This window comes from Drosophila rhopaloa, unplaced genomic scaffold, assembly GCF_018152115.1.
Source record: "Drosophila rhopaloa isolate 14029-0021.01 unplaced genomic scaffold, ASM1815211v1 contig_2, whole genome shotgun sequence".
Lineage (NCBI taxonomy): Eukaryota > Metazoa > Arthropoda > Insecta > Diptera > Drosophilidae > Drosophila > Drosophila rhopaloa.
In genome coordinates this window covers 7,492,221-7,509,577 of record NW_025335083.1, presented here as the reverse complement: position 1 = coordinate 7,509,577, position 17,357 = coordinate 7,492,221, and the positions used below count along the sequence as shown (strand labels likewise).

Sequence of the window (17,357 nt, the reverse complement as noted above, 5' to 3'; positions counted from 1 at the left end):
AACGGCAGGAATGTATATGCATATATGCCAACATTTTACGTTATATTACAATGAGTATATCAGACCAACTGAATATAGTGAGGTTCACAGTCACACATAGAAGGTCCTTTGTGGTAATTTAATGCGGATAATATTTAATATTCCGGGTGCCCTTGTTGTGTAAATTTTCATGCACACATATTTAATTATGCTTGGTCCAAATTAAATTGTAGAACTTGTTAAATATAGAAAAGAGGGGGACATTCCTTGCATATTATATATTCATTGGCGGTGCAAGGACTGCAGTCATTGTCGAAAAACTAACCAGAAAAATATTTAATAGTTTGACTCGAATATGAGATACCCAGTATTTCCTTACACTTTGTTTTCTACTGTTTTGCGGACTTGCATGATAAATATTCTCCCGTTTAGGCCGTAAGTAATAGGTACCAAAAGTCCAGTTCTATATATGTATAAGGGTGTGGATGCTTGTATGTTTACCCTCTTTAATATAAAAAATTCAACTATTAGTTTTGAAGTAGGAAGAAGTAGTAGAATGAGAAAGCGTATTTTAATGAAAAAAGTTGGCAACTTGCAAAGCAAAGGGGCAAGTCGTTTGGTTTCATTTGTTCTATTTCAAGCTTTATAAAATACTTGTTTTCTCATTCGTGGCGCTTTAAGACCCTTGACATATTTGCATGCCTATAATTTAAATTTCCAGGATTTACTATAAAACAACCAAGCTTAACTATTTCTAGTATAGTATTAGTTAAATATTATATTAAGGCCATCAAAAGTAGGTCTATGCCGAAAAAAAATGCTGAAATATTTAGTGTTCCCCATTAAAATAACTGAAAACCTCCATTCGATTATTTTCTAAGAAACATTTGTAAAATTTTATTTATTTTCATTTTTGCGTATACGATCTCGCTTTACATTCATACAAACTAATTTCTATAAAGTTGTCTATTCCGATTATAATATAATATATTGCCTTTCACATTACATTAATTCAGATAAGTGCATGTCTTGTATATATATAAATATACCTATTATTTTGTAATAAAAGCTTCGAATTTATTTGCACGTCTTTTCAGCTCTTGTATTAGCCTATTTGTGGTTGATTGTGAACTTTATAGGATTCTAGAATGCGTACATAATTTTACAATCGATCTAAACGCATCTACTACGCATTTGTGTACATATATATAATATTATTGTATAACGCATTAACAGAAGCGTACGCATGCTATCCAATCTTAAAGGCACATTTTGTTTTATGATATATATAATTTTGTTGATTTTGGTCTGTTTGGTTTCTATTATAGTATTGTATACTTATACAGAGTCTAAGTGGTCCCAATCGGTGCGGGCCCAAGTCGGTAACTCCGTTTCATACTCCCATCCAGGGCCCTAAAAAAGAAAATCCAGTTAATAAAATCATTATTTCCCACTCAAAAATCAAATACAAACCTTGTACTTCCATGCGTGCAGATACATTATAAGGTCCTTTGATTTGGGATCACGATAGTGCACTTTGCACTCATAGCAATGCTCATCTACTGTCACCTTGTTCACATTGCATCCACCTCCACTCAAAGGACTCTCTATTGAATCCAAAAGAGCAGAGGAAATTTCCGGGGAAGACTTCTGTGCAGTAACTGGATACTCTTTGACTACATTGGTGCGTTCCACAATTTTACCACCTAATTCCGGCTGCTGGGCTTCAGGACATGGAGGTGTTGTTTCCCGTGAATTCACACCCCCATCATCATCGCTGTGATGAACGACTGAAAATGTCATAAGATACAATATTAGTAAGTGAAAATAGAAAGAAATAGGTCTACCCACCGGAAGTGTGCTCACTGCTGAGACTTTCTCGATCTGCTTCGTCCTTGGTGGTCTTAAACATTGAAATATCGGAATCACAATCTATGCCCAGCCAGTTCTCAGCATTGTGTATATTTATGAGATCTCGTATAAGCTCATCGTCTGACTTTCCACCAATATCCCCAGATCGTCCCTTCAGAGGACCGAAGACTTCGTGATTGTAGAGTGGATCGTTCAGAATGGGATAACCTTTGGGGAGTATCTCTTCTATTTAGTATCAGGTTTAGGGGACAGAGACTTCAAGTACCTCTTACCTAAGTATTGCAAGTGTACTCTTATCTGATGCATTCGACCAGTAAGTGGCTTGCAGAGTACCACACTAGTTGTGCCGTTTTGGGAGAGCTTTTGGAAAGTCGTCGTACAATCTTTGCCCTTAGGAGATACTTTGCACACGCCAATCTTGTAGCTGACTACTTCAATGGGCTCCTTACACTCCACGATGCCTCTGGAAGATAATAATTGTTGCTAACTAGATTAACACGGTTTGAAATTTAACTTACTCTGGAAAAACACCCTCAACCCGACAGATATATTCCTTTTCAACCTGCCTGTTGCGAATCTGCTGCTCCATTTGTCGCGCCTTCTTTGGACTACGTCCAAATAGCAAAAGACCCGATGTCAACCGATCGAGTCGGTGAATTGTGCGTAGGTTCTTGAGGTTAAACTCCTTTGCAAGGATGAAGACTACAGTGTTGTGCCTATAACGTCCACATGGGTGTACCTGTAAAAATGGCATTGCAAGAAATACTTAGGGAACTCGAACTACAATATGCATTGAATATGACGTATACAGATGTTGCGGAAGTAGGTTTTTGACAGTGATAACATTAAAATACAGACTCAAGTAGAAGTATTCAACTATTTCTGTGTAAAATGTGTAACATGGCGGTCGTTTAAGCCACTTACAGGTATCGATGCTGGCTTATTTACAACTACAATGTCCTCATCCATATGCACAATTTTAATTGGTTGACAAGTCACAGGAACTTCGTGTCTGTAAAGATAGCCATGAAACTCGGGTTAGTTTGATATTTCATCTCCATCGGTTGTTTCACTAGAGATCGGTAAGGTTACTAAGGTATTCCACACGGATAACCTACTTTTATCAGACCTACACACCTTTCATGGCCAATTCAAGCTAGATTTTGATGATTTTCCTTGATTTTATGCAAAGAATATTTTATTTTAAAGTCAATAATAAAGAAGAGGAAGTTTTACACTCGTCTTACATCATTTGGGTTATTTATGATTTGTGAGTTTAGTGAACCCCTTTTAACTTTATTATTACAAGATCAATCAAAACAACTGAAAATTAACTTGCGCAAGTTGTTAAGAAGATGATTTTGTGGAGTCATGTGCGCAATTATAATCTATGGATTGTCATTTGTTATTGATGATGCTGGGACAATACAAGGTCAAATCCCAATGGCAGTAAGGCCACCATTTACTTTGCTATGCACTGGCATGCTGCGAGCGTTAGTTGGCTTTATTGGGTGGAAAACACATATATGTATAATAAGCTGAATATGAAGAAATTACACGGAACACAATTGCAACCACTCGAAATTGGTTTCGGTCAATGTGTGTACTTTTTACAAAGGAATGAAGCATTTTGATTTGAATTACCTGTGAACTATATTAGCGAGCAGATCATTGTGTTTCAGCCGATAGTCAATGGGTACTTTCTCGAAGTTCACTGTCAACGTGCCTGTTTGAATGCATCGCTCGTATTCCTCGGCAGGATGAGCTCGGAACTCACGGGAGAATATATCCAAAATCTTTTCGCCCACCCAGCGGCCTTTCGTGAAGGTTGTGAATGTGAAGTAGTATGGGTATACCTTGCGAAGACCTATTTATAAAATTATTATTTACAAAATTTCAACTCGAGTAACCTCAATAGCTCACCGTTTTCCATATAGTAGGAGGTTTCTTGATACCTTTCGTCTGTAAATCCGGGTCTCTTTGCCTTCAATGCTTTTGTCTCAAGTTTTGCCTTGAGAAAGAAAAACATTACTTTGGATTATATCTACGATTAAATTACCTTGCCTCATGATCATTAGTAACTTTTTAAAAACTTATAAAATATAATGTTTTGCAAATGACTTTCACTTACTTTTTTTAGTTCCTTTATCTGATCATTATCATCCGTTTTCCGCTTTTCTGGTATCTTAATTTTAAGATCGGAGTCCCTTGGAGAAGTAGTCTGTTAAGTACATAAATAAAACAAGAATTTCTTTTGAAAAGTATTTAACTTGGCCTTAGCTTCTTAATCTGATCAACTACAATTTACCCCAAAATCTATTTTCACCTTTTCCTTCTTTTCAGGGATTATGTTGTTTATACTTCCCTCATTTATCATTGGCAGGCCATTTGGGTCAAAGTGAGATGCTCTTGGCGGGGAAGTCAGCATGACTTAGGTTACATTATGCCTTATATTACGTAAGTTCATACAGATACCGAAATATTGTTCTAAGAACACATATATTTATAAACAGTTGGGGATATGTACTTGGCTTCGGCGCTTATATGTCTGCTGCCTTCACAGAGCTACTATTGGCTGACGTTTGTCTTTTATGCGCGGTACTCGGAGGTAAGGGAGTATATGGTTTTATTTTAGATGGATGTAACAACGACTAGGAATCTTAATGGATCTGGGTTGTATATGTAGGTATTAACTAGTGTGGGAAATATTTAGATTTCGATATGTTAAGTTAAGAATAATAAATCATTGGTCAAGACATTTCTGGTTTGGGGAAATATGTTGGGTAATTTTAAGCTCACAGGCCAAGTGTATTTCTATCTAAAGATCTTTATATAATTTAACTACTTAATGCCTTTGCAGGGCTATTGAACATATCAATTAAATGAAACGCCCCAGTGATTAAATTTGGAAACTATTCTTCGGCAGCTATTGGCCTTTTGAACATCCAATTTAAATTAAAAGCCCCATAAAAGGAGGAACCGGTCTCAAGTACCCGGTATCGGCTAGTCGTATTACTCCATTATGGCGATCCTCTGTTCGTTGCTTTCCTTGGCAATGCGCCCAACGCGTGATGGAAACATGTAGCATGCCCAAAAAGTCGCGCGGGAGAGCTACGGACCACGGGAGATACCATTAGATGAGATGCCGTCCGGCACATCTTCGACCCACAGCGAAATCCCCCAAGTTACAATGGGTCTAAAACGCGTGGATACACATATGCATGACCGTGTACGTATTTGAAAAAGTCTCAACCTAGAACAATGCACAGAAGATACACTCGAAATATATGAATACGTTTTAAATTTAGATCATTATGAACAGCCGAATATATGCTAGCGCTGCTGTACTAACCCAAAATACACCTCAAACCATCGTGAAAGCTAACTGCAAGTATTTTTGGCTATGTTTATGAAACCTAATATACTATGGTTGCTCTTTAAACTTTTATTTCCCAGAATCATAACATGTCAAAAATTTGTTTTGGCTTAGCTTGAGTTTCAAACGCATCAAAAAAATGAAAAATAATCTTCTAATTAAAAGAACAATCTAGATTACATTTCAAATTTATTAACGCAAAAATAATCTGTGAATCCTAAGAAAAGAAAAAAACAAATATTCGGAAGTAATCTTCATATCCTAAGAAATGAAATATTGAAGTGTCGAAAATCATTTCTTAATTTTGTTAGGTCTTAGAACATTTTACTTAAGATTATCTTGTATTCCGTTTACAATAAAGTACATAACAAACGATTCCGATCCGCCAATTTAAATCTTTGTGTTCATCTCTCACCATGTAATTGCCACTTTTGATTGCACGGATGGAGAAGATTAACTTAAGATGCGACTAGCAGATAATTGTGTATTTTTGTTTAATTTTGTGGTAAACACCTGCTGGCAACGAGTTTGAGTTTATACAACGCAACCAAAGTGATACATAAACACGTCAGTAGTAAATATTGGTTAAGACTACATTAGTGCATGTTCTCCACTGAGAATAAATCAGTTTTGATTGACGTACAATTTATAGCAAATCAACTAATTTGGTTTATGGTCTTCCCCCTCCAACGCTCAAAGTAAAATATTCCCCCTTTTGTTTTCACATTAAAAAAGAATTCCGACTATGGTCCCCCGAAATTGCGGTTCCAAAATTAGTTCCGTCAGATTTTATCGGCCAAGAAAATGCGTTTGTGTTGCCCAATTACCGGTGATGATTTCCATTGAACACAAATGAATGAAGACCTCCTACACGCTTTTTGCGTCTACTCATCCAAGAGAACTGAGTATAAACGAAGATGATCAATTAATTGAATCATTCAACAGCGGAGACCTGTTGCCAGCGATCTTGGCGTACGGCGGCCCCATCCCACATGGCACTCTCATATCGCTAATGTATTATAAGTTCTATATATATAGGTAGACATCTGCATATATTCATGAGCATATATCTGTATGTGCATAATGCATATCCAATTTTCCTCGATCGCGATGAGCTCGGAGTATATTGGTTTTCCCAAAACGATCAGAAAAATCCGTTTCATATTATTGTTAGTTCTCTTCGACAAATGTTTGCTAAAACCCCAGATTCCGGTTCATATTGGTTGCATTTTCAAGGTGACTCCGAGGTATTTCTTTGTCGGGAAAATTTAAGCTTTAATCTTTTTTCCTTTTGATATAGTTTTAAAGCGAATGGCGATGCCGTCTGCGTGGTGATAGAAAACTGTGTCTCATCTAGCACCCGGGTTATATTTATGAGTCCGCCCACCCGAAGGCTGTTCATGGAGAAGAAAACAGGGGGCGAAGTACAAATCGCGGTCGGCACGCTTTTATCGCCAGCACACCAATATGTTGCGCAAGGTGCGAGGAGGAGCAGACCGGCGAATGTCAGCCGGAAGACTGGAAGACTACACGTGACCACTGCCCACGGTTTTATTAATTATCAGTTTTCAAGAGCACTCATTATTAAGTGTTAGTTTCGCCTGTTGTTATTTGTACCGGCACTGTAAATATGGAATTCTTATTTATAATTAATTTCCAACGGTTTACGTTTTTGGTTTCATGATATATGTAGTTCATACATGTTTTAAACTATCTGCTTCTTTTTTGTAAACAAAACATTTTTTTTCTGATTCATAATCACGTCATTCGCATAAATAATGGTCTTAAGATACCTCGATCTTAAAAGAGAAAAAAGAACTGGGACAAGGGAAAGCAATTAGCGCTACAAATTTTTCAAGTTTCTGAATATTCGATTTTCAATTGGAATCTATAAAAATATATTTAAGTACATTTGCTTACAAAAGTTTGTTATTATTAATTCCGGATTAATATTCTCAAAAAGTTATACATCATCAAAGCTAATTTTTATATAAATAATAGATAGGAAAATGACAATTAAAGTAAAAAATTTTGTAAGTTTAAAAAAATTTGTAATTGTAAGTTTAATTTGCCAATAGTTGGAGAAAAATATTATTTCCTATCATTTGAATAATAAAGTACATATTTAATTTGCAGCAATAACTATTTAAAACACATTTTAAGCTCTCAAATTGTAATGAAAATATTTTCTGAACCGACTGGAGATTCTTACACAATCAAAGAATTGCGGCGGGGTATTTGTGTTTGCAATTAAAATATCTAAGCGATTTATATCGGCTCGAACTGTATAAACTTAAGCCAGTTTGAGTCTGAGAAAACTAGATTGCAGTTAGTAAGTAGGTTCACTCCAAGTACGGCAAGTGGTTGACGAATGCATTCGGCACTGGACAAGTGGAGGATTTTAGACGAGCAGGTTGCAGGAATGGTCCAGTGACATTCTATTCAAGTTGTCCCATAACGGCTTTTCTTGCCTACTTAGCCATAGTTGATACGATTTTCCCGTTTTTCACAAAATGAAGATCATACTCAGAAATTCTATACACCTTGCATCCGCATCAGGGGCTAACGCAGAAACTTTCAAGGGGGCGTATTTGGTTGGGTAATATGATTTATTGTTAAATATTATTTTTTATATCTTCCATCTGTTAAGGACTGAATACTTTAAACACAGATGATTGTAGGTAGACCTCAGGTGGATTGGTTATAATTGCTAGGTGTACATTTTGTTTACATCACAAATGTAAACAAATTGCTGTGGTAGTTTTCAACAAATATTTCGGGGTAATTTTAACCCCTTGAACCCCCTGAAACGTGGGCAAACGTGTGCTGTTGTTATTGTGCCTTGGATGCAACTTACTTGATTTTCATGGTCATACGCTTGCAAGTGCAAAGTTATAGACATTGCGATGTGCATTAAACAATGGAAAACATCTCGGAGCTGCTACTAGCATGTTTGGAGTAAGGCTATAAGCGAAACCTTGACCAACTCAGCCGGCTGCCCGCTCACCATTTGGCTTATGAAATCATCGGGTTTCAAAAGATAGCCACAGAGGCACTGCAAACGGCAGCTAAGTAGTATATAATAAGGCAGCTTAAGCGATGCGGAAAATCTGAAAGCCAAAGCTTCATGTTCACATCGAAAATGTAACTATCCCCCAAAAAACAAACACCGATTGAGAAGATTTTTATTGTAAAATAATGCAGACCGTTAAAGAGCATGTTGAGCAAACGCTCGACAAGAAACTTTCAAATGTGAAATAATTTGTTATTAATTTTGACATCGCCGTCGCTATAAATTGAGCAACACCTCGTTATGGAGTAACATCAACCATTGTGGACCAATTAGTGGCGGTTAAGTTTTTATTTATTCACTTGCGATATTGCATTTTAATAACGTATTACAGAGTATGATTTGAACTGTGTAAAACTGTGTTGACATATTCTCATTTTTAATGGTAAAAATATGTGAAAAATTGGTTTTCCCGATCAATATATTTAAGAAGGCAAAGTACGGTTTCAAATTCTCCTTGCTTTTTAATATATAATGATTCTATCCTCTAAGTTATAAATTCGCAATTAAACAGCCGCTTTCTAGAATAAGAGTTACTAAATTAAAATGTCCATATATACAATAGTTGCGCTAAGATTATACATAGGTTCATTATATCTAAACTAGACCATTATTCAGTGAATTTTTGACTTGGTTATTGTTATGTTAATTGGAAAAAAAGCTTCTTTTCTATTATCAGTAAGCAAACATTTTTCCATTTTTCAACGGTTACGAAGTTAATAAATAAATTAATAAAATTATCTTTCTATAAAACCGCAAAATTAATTATGATTAATTATTATTAAATTTACTAATTTTAAAATCAAAAAAAAAAAGGAAATAACTCTCTGCGCTTTTTTGATTTCTATCAAATATTGGTTTGCGTAAATCGTTTAAAATATCTTTTTGTAGATACAAGCCATTACAAATAATGGGAAATGGCTGTCTAATTAGTCTTCTAACAGCAATCGGATTTTCTTGATTTTTTAATTCAGTTCGTAATTAATAGACCCCAATGAATCCCTCAGTGTGTCCATAGACGTCAACAAAGTGCTAGCCCTCGTTCAAGTGCGAATAGTACCTATCATTACGAGTAGTTAGCAAACTGAAGCTCACCTTTTTATTAATCGGCACCTCGGCACTTGGCAAGACCTGGATGGCTGAGAGCGGAGGCGCCTGGTTCCTCAGCCCGACGACGCTGCTCAGGTTGAGATTGATGGACGACAGGTGATTCAGTTCCTGGTGGGGCAGGCAGTTGAGGTTGAGTGGCTGGACCATGGAGCAGGCGGAGGGAGCTGCCCGCGGGGCCATCTGCACTGGCACCTGGACGGGAACCTGCTGGGCCGGTGGCTGCTGGGCCAGGTGGCCATGCCCATGGCCAGGTGCTCCTCCGGTGGCCGCCAGTAGGGATTGCTGGGCCGCCGAGGTCAGGGGAACTCCTCCAAACGCCGTGTGACCTCCACCAGCAGCGGGTGCATAGTAGGCTCCCACTCCCAGCGGCAAGGAGGAGAACATGGCGGAGTGCATCAAGTGGGACTGCGAGGCCAGGGCGTTCTGGTTCAGCTGGCCGGCATTGAGGAGCTGGGGAGCCAGGTGGTTATACGGCGATCCCATGTGGAAGTGGGCGGCCCCGGGAGCGGCACTCGGATGCAGGGCGGGCTGCTGGTAGTTCGCCGGAGGAGCTGCCGCCGTGTTGGGCGACAATTGCTGCTGCATCTGCGGCTGGGCCGCAAAGATCCCTCCCACCGAGGCGGCCCCCATCTTGTCCAGAAACGGCGACTGCATCTGCAGCATCTTCTGCTGGTGCTGCTGGGCGGCCAGGGACCAGGGCAAATACCAGGCACACGGGGCCGGGGAATTCTGCATTGTTTTGGCGCTCTTTTGGTATTTCACTTTCTTTCAAGACGAAACTGCAGATTGGATTGGGATTGGGTTTGGTTTGAAAATTACATTAATGACATTAATGGTTGGGCAACAAAACTACGCGGACGCACAGATACTGATTTATTCCCGGGTAATACGATCATTTGTTTACATTCATTGCGCAGTAAAATTTTCGAGTCCATACTATGCCATTAAAGCTTTTAAAGCCAATTACAAATCGATGTGTACGTGTTTACAAATTGTCTTGGCTTTAGATATATAGATGCTGCTTCGACTGTTTTATTTGAAAATATAAACCGATTTTAAAGTTGTATAACGTGAATTAAAAATCTAAACAAAATGATTATTTATTTTTTTTTAGTGTTTATGAACACCTATACCTTTATGTGGAAACGTGTGTATAAATGCTGGATATTAGCTCCGGCCCATGCGTTAATTTGTGGTTTCTATTAGCAGATTGCCGTTAACAAATTCCCCATCGCACACAAAAAAGTCGGAACAATATGTTGATTAGTTTTGCACTGCATTAGCTTTGTGTACAAGGCGATCATGGGCGTGGTAATGTCTTTAAATATAATACTTTTACTGGCTATTAGGGTTAAATGATTCAGCTGTCGATATCAACTAAGAGTTCTTGATTTTTATTCCAAATGGAAGCCGAACGATTACTGGAACCTTGAACACACATTTAGAATACATGCTGGGGCCATCTGCTTTTTCCGACTCTAATTGCAAAAGACAAAGTAATGTGGGTCTAATATATCCTCTAAAATACGTATAAACCTATTTTCTGACGTCTACATGCGTCTGTCAGATTTTGGCCAAGAAGAAACGCGTATGCGTGCTCGAATGTATATCGGGATAGACGAATGTGTAACGAAAAATAATACGTATACAGCACAAAGCATTAAGATATCGGCTCACGATATAATTTTCAGAAACCATCAAAAACAGGTATATACAGACGAGATAAATGTGCCTTACCACCAACTGAGACAAATGGCACAAATGCGCACGTGTAAACATTTTTATTTACGCTAGGAGCTTGTGCTAAAATAAGTTTCGTGTATTACTAGGTCTGCTCGGTTTCGACAAGATACCAGAAAATTGTTCAAAATTTTCAGTTCCTTAATACGCAAGAATGTACATAAGCACACAGATATAGCCACACTCATTTTTGTCATCACTCTTCTTTTGTCTTAGTTCCATTTTATCAACAACAATTGTGTATCTTGCGAGTGGTTTTAGTACATTTTTCAAACCAAATTCTTGCATAACTGTATTATGTAGACAATGGGTAGAAAGAATTTTTCAAATAAAATGAACATATATACACGCGTCTGAACGTTCATGTGGAAGTCCCCAGATCTCAAAATCAGCAGGATGACAATAGATCATGGGCTTAAGAGCAAGAACAAAATTTAGTGGGAGCTACCTTCTATATTTAAAAGAAAATATATATGTCAGCGTGTGCGCCAGCATAAGGTGACGGATCAAAGTAAATACAATTTCGAACTGCTAGTAAAAATAATGAAACGGCTTGAAGAATTTCATGGACCACAACACAGTATTATTAATGGAGCGTTTTGTGTGCCGATGGATAATGCCATTAGTTTTTGTATTCCCGCGAACGAGCATATAATGCGTTGTCTATGTAGCGATCAATGTTTCTATAAAAGCATATGCCTAATATTATTTAATCTTAAAAAGTTGCCTGAAACATTTCATTCGAATTTCTATAGTTCCAGCCGCTAAAGTGCCAATAAAATAGTTTGTGATGAAAAACCGCTCTATAGAATGTCATTATATTGAATGGCGCGGTTATGGCAAATTATCGTTTCAATTATGTGAATGTTTTGTCATCTGCCCATCTTAGACTATAAAAATGTCGGGGCTTTTGATCATTTGAAACACATTGATATTATATATGTTGTTCAAGTCAAATTAGAGAAAAAAAATATTTTGTATATTTTTTTTGTGTGAAGGCAGGCATATCACACTATTAGGTTTCGCCAAATATCAAAACCGTCACTTTCACATTGATTTGTTTTTCTTATTGTTCTCAATATTTTCATTAATTTTATCAAAGTAAATAATTGTAATTTAAATGTTCTTTGATGTAGGAGAACAAATTGTAAGCCGTTAAACTGGGGGAATCACACGCGAATGTATTTTGAAATGGTGCACGTTTTAATACCTTTCCGACGATGGCATTCACATTCACGCGGCAGCATCTGCACTAGCCAAATCCAAAACACCGAATGAAAACTTGGCGCAAACGAAAACAAACTTAAGTTGCCGTTCGCAGTCGTGGTGAATTTCCCGTGTGCACAGTGGGCCAGTGGTTACGCATTTCGGCAAAAAATGAATGAACCTTGAGGTTCTGTTGGAGCTAAAGAGAATGTCCAATGCATTTGAAAGCATTTCACAAAGAAAACAAATTTTAAAAAAATTATATAGCAAGAATATAAAAATACCCTATATGGTTTTGTGAGCTTAGAAAGAATTTTTATTGTTATCTTTATTGTTCTCAGCTAAATGCTTTCGTCAAACTGCTAAGTATCTTGGAAATGATTTTAATGTTTATTTTTTGTCTGAGTTTTAAAACATTGTTTTTGATTCGGAACATCGTATATAACTACATATGTATATTTTTAGTTTAAGGGCATTAATATTTTGATTCAGAATGCTTAATTTTTTTCCCAATCAATGCATCTTCTTTCCCACTGTGGAGTGGTGGAATTGGTGTCGGTCTCGATATTTTCAAATTAGCTTGATGCAACGGATTTGATGTTGTAAGCCGAAATAGGTTCTATCCGTTTATTTAGAATTTTTATGTAATTTAAATCTCGAACTGCTCTGGAGCGTGATAATTATTTATTCTTAGGGTAAAAGAGACTATCAGCAAAATAAAAATAAGAAATGTAATTAGAGCTTTAATTTCAAGTTGGTATATTTTAGTGAGCTGTCCCAATTAAAATCATTTAACTTAACTATATGTCGCTTACTAAAAACCAGTTGCCGTAGTTAACTGATTACTTGGTCTTTTTTAGTTTTGTTTGGTTTGAAAACATTTGAAAGTTTAAAATTCACCAATTCCATAGAACATGATCGCATCGAACCAAGACTTCAAATGTTTATTTGCGTTTACCTGGAATAAAATAAGTCAAACAAAAAGGTTGCTTGTGGTTTGAACACCTTATTTTCTTTTGATACAAGTTGCATCGTATATGCAACTGCAACATTCTTGTTTGCAACATATTTGAATATGACTTCATTAGCATTTTCGTAGGATAAGGGTTTTTATACGATTCATATAAATAGTAAAAAATATGTAATCTTGCTTTTCTAGCCCACCATATTTAATGATTTAACTCTTTCATCAGAATTGAAATTGGATAGGATTTCTTCGAAAATAACTAATTCCTTAATGGATAATTGAATTTCGCGGGTTTGCTTAGGGCGCGCTTGAATTGTTATATCAATTTACTGATGCATGCAAAACCACAGGGACCATTTGACACACTTTCTCCTCACAAATTGTAAGTGTCCACTCGCACACCCACATTTACTCATATCAATTCGACTGTATCACTGGACTAAGCTTATGCTTGAAGCATTTTCATATTTTAAATCAAGCTTCAAGTCTTGCAACCACAACCTTCTAATATCCGTTGTACTAAATAAATGTACAATAGCATATATATAAAAATATGTACATACATGCCAACATGTAGGTTTAAAAAACAATGAGTTCGCCTTTTCTGATTGACACATTTAAAAAGAATAAAATGTCATTAACGCTGTTGCCTTGTTTGCAGTCTTTCAATGTGAGACAAAAAGTTAAAACTTCCGATTGAAAGAAAAAAGAAATTCATAACGAGCCGATTATACTTATGGTAGATGATAATACCCGCACGTACAAATTTTTTTCAAAAATAAGTATGCCTTATTGACCAATTTTTAAAAACAGTTTCTGACCAATTTGAATTCAACCTTTAATACATTATTACAAATCTTTAACATGATGCACAGTAATTTTTTGATCCGATATTATCGGCAAAGATATATTTAACTAGGCAATTCCTAAAAGTCCATTTCAGAAAGGCTTCTTGATTGTTCACTGTATTCCAGCTAAAAATGTTAAAAGTCATTTTTAAATGCCATTAAACACGTAAGATCAAAAATTCATAACTTCACCAATTTAGCTGCGACATCCAATTGACAACATATTGTTTCAATATTATTTATTCATTTAAAAGAAATAAAATATATCGGTTTTTTGAAAGTGCCATTTAAATTAACTTGATTAGGTTGTAAATAAAGTTTACTACGAAAAGTATAATAATATACAAATTAATTCTATTTCTGACATTATTTGCTTTACAATCTAGTTTTACATTTGATCATATGAATCTCGAATCTCAATACATCGCGTGGGTACTCAAAAACCTACAAAAAAAGTAGTAGTATCTTAAATCAAGAAACTAAAAGTGTGTATTGCTACCAAATACAACATCCCTTGATAGTCCATGACAGTGACATAAATTTTTTCGAATTTTACCAATTAGCCAAGACCGCAGCTTTTCGTTTTTACTGCCAAAACTGAAAGCATTATGTTGATAAAATTTGGTCTGAGGCTCCTGGAATTGCGTGTTCGACTGCGTGACTTTTTTTCGTAGCTCACCCACTTTCACCCGAGCTATCCAGACGGTATAGGTACAGGTCTAGGTGTAGAATCGTATGGAGGTCTCCTTGAAACGCGGTTGGTCACGAAAGCGAACAACAAAGAAAAGGCTTGCCCGTCATTTAAGGCAACATTTAATGGCCACTGGCTATAAGGCTATAAGGCTATAAGGCTCATCCTGAATAAACAGGGGATGGTGTGGTTGCGGTGGGTGCGTGTGTATGGGAGCTGAAGTTGACGTTCGTTTGTGAAAACGAAGAAAGTGATTAAATCAGCACGATATTTTGTAGGTGTGCGCGAGCTCACCCATTTAATTTCTCCCCTGCACTGGTGTGTGTGTGTGTGTGTGTGTGTGCTAGGACATGTAGGTGTGCACACCCACATTGGGCTACTGTTCTAAATTGACTTTTCGCCTGGACAAAAACTAAAAATGACGACATCGCGTTTTTTTTCGTAGAAAAGCTTTGCCTCTAAACATGCCCATCAAAACCGCGTGTTTATAAACAACACAGATCTAATACCAACATATATAGTATGTGCGAGGTATATATAGAAAGGTGGGCCGTGCCTCATATTACACTCCCACATGCATGTTCGCACATATGTATGCAGTTACCAAATATATGAACACGTTAATGTAATTAAACCTTTAGGTCACCAAAGGCTGGATTAAAAGTAACTCCGGTCATTAATTATTCGCGATATGGCTAAGCAGTTATGAATCAACTTCTTTATGGCTTTAACTTATCGAGATTTTTTCAATTAGTTTTTTTGACTACCAGCCTTTTTTTACTTGGGGATTTGATTTACTACGTATATATAAATTACAAAAATTCAATGTAATCAACGTCCTACTCAAGCAGCGTAAATGCCTAGAAAAATTAAAAAATTAAAAATGTTTTTGGAAAATCAATTAAAACCATTTTTATTAGCAAAAAAGAAAATATTTTCATTTTACTTTTTCCTAACCTTTTTCGAAAAGAAGGCTATTGACTTAAATCTCCTTTTGGATAGATATTGGAGACCAAAGTAACTTGATAATAAGGATTACCCAGTATAGGATGATATCCAGAAGGTAGAAATGGTACCAGAAGCTCAACGCGAGCAGATGGGAAGCTCCCCAGTGCTCGATCACTTAGTTTATTCAGTACATCGCCGTATATTTGGAATTTTTAATCAGCTCAAGCAGTGATTTTCTTGTTTTTGGTAACCCAATCCTAAGGCAAACCCTGCCTTCTTGCCCTAATTGGTTTTGTGATTTTTTTATATTCTTCATATAAATAACTCAACCAGGAATTTCTGCAGGTGCACCGGTTGCTCCTTTGGGGGATGAATGTGTGGTCCTACTACGATAATCATGTTGTAGGGAAATTGTCTAGCCGATGGCATTTCATCAGGATCAACGAGATATTTTGCTTCAGTTCTTTGCTGGTGGGAACTCTATCGAGTAAATTAGAGAAGTTCTTCTTTAAGATGGCACTTTGTTTTGGGTAGTAAGAGAATTCCCTGTAGGCATCCTTGAAGCCACTGATGGCCATATGTCCGGTACGATCTCATAGCGACCATAACCATGGAGAGACCATTCCAACTAGCCAACTGTAGTCGTTGGTTAAATCAAAGGTCGTCAAAATTACGTTAGGAATCTGGCACCGTTGTTATAAAACTGACATACCAGGAACAGATCGTACATACCAATTTGTTCCTTGGCATTATAACTCCACATAATTATTTATTATATCGACAGACCAACAATTTTTGAAATCGTAAAATTGTTTAACAAGTTATAAATAAATAAAGTTTTGGTAATTATTCCTTAGTGGCAAATGGCACCTCGTCGTTTTTGTTTACCGCGCCAATGTAATTGCAAGTGGCGCCATTTCCTGTTGTTATATTTTTTAATTGGTTAACAGTGTAAAGAGTATCGTGGCAATAGACTATAACGTTCTATTTGTTTTTTTATTTATCACACTTAATTAAAATTTGAAAAGAACTGATTTACTAAGATATGTATTACTAATATTAAAGTCTGTTAATTATTCCGCCTGTTGTAAAACAAATATTTTAAAGGCTATTAAGAAATGAAGGTGAAAAGACAAATAGTCTATGGTTGCATTTTCAACTCCACTGTTTATTTTCTATTAAATACTCTTTTAAAATTATTTTTGTCACATTTATCATCTTTATAAGAAGGCTTATAGAAAGAAAGCTTTTGGGAAAGTTTCATCCAGACGCAATTAGAATTATGAAACAAACTTGTGTGCAGACTTTATCGACTCGGCTAGAGATCCAGAGAATGTTTAAACTTTTTATGTTCGGAAAATTTAGTTTTTTAAGAAGGTATTTATTTTTAATTTTTTGGACTACGAAATTTCATCGGTCGATCTCAGGAATTCATGTTCAAAATTATTTAACAAACAAACGCGTATTAATGGGCTTAAAAAAAAACATTTTTTGCCTTAGCTTTTATTTTTTAAATTGGCTTCGTCTGAGTCGATTTGTAGAAGTTCGTT

The 17,357-nt window shown here is 36.4% G+C and overlaps 1 protein-coding gene across 5 annotated transcripts; it reads right to left on the bottom strand.

Annotated features, from left to right (window-relative positions):
• Positions 1-848: 848 nt before the first annotated feature.
• LOC108040539 (RNA pseudouridylate synthase domain-containing protein 2) lies at positions 849-12,413 on the bottom strand. Of its 5 annotated transcripts, XM_044459940.1 has the most exons (12): positions 12,358-12,386; positions 10,541-10,885; positions 9,393-10,434; positions 3,983-4,072; positions 3,775-3,862; positions 3,496-3,718; positions 2,776-2,863; positions 2,370-2,590; positions 2,124-2,314; positions 1,831-2,058; positions 1,453-1,769; positions 849-1,392 (listed from the first exon to the last, which is right to left on the bottom strand). In XM_044459940.1, the coding sequence occupies exons 3-12, from the start codon at positions 10,140-10,142 to the stop codon at positions 1,318-1,320; spliced, it is 2,271 nt and encodes a 756-aa protein (XP_044315875.1). In that variant the 5' UTR covers positions 10,143-10,434; positions 10,541-10,885; positions 12,358-12,386; the 3' UTR covers positions 849-1,317. The 5 variants fall into 5 exon arrangements, with proteins under 5 accessions (XP_044315875.1, XP_044315877.1, XP_044315876.1 ...); XM_044459942.1 differs by lacking the exon at positions 10,541-10,885 and having other exon boundaries at positions 9,393-10,186; positions 12,358-12,413; XM_044459941.1 differs by lacking the exon at positions 10,541-10,885 and having other exon boundaries at positions 12,358-12,410.
• Positions 12,414-17,357: the final 4,944 nt, after the last annotated feature.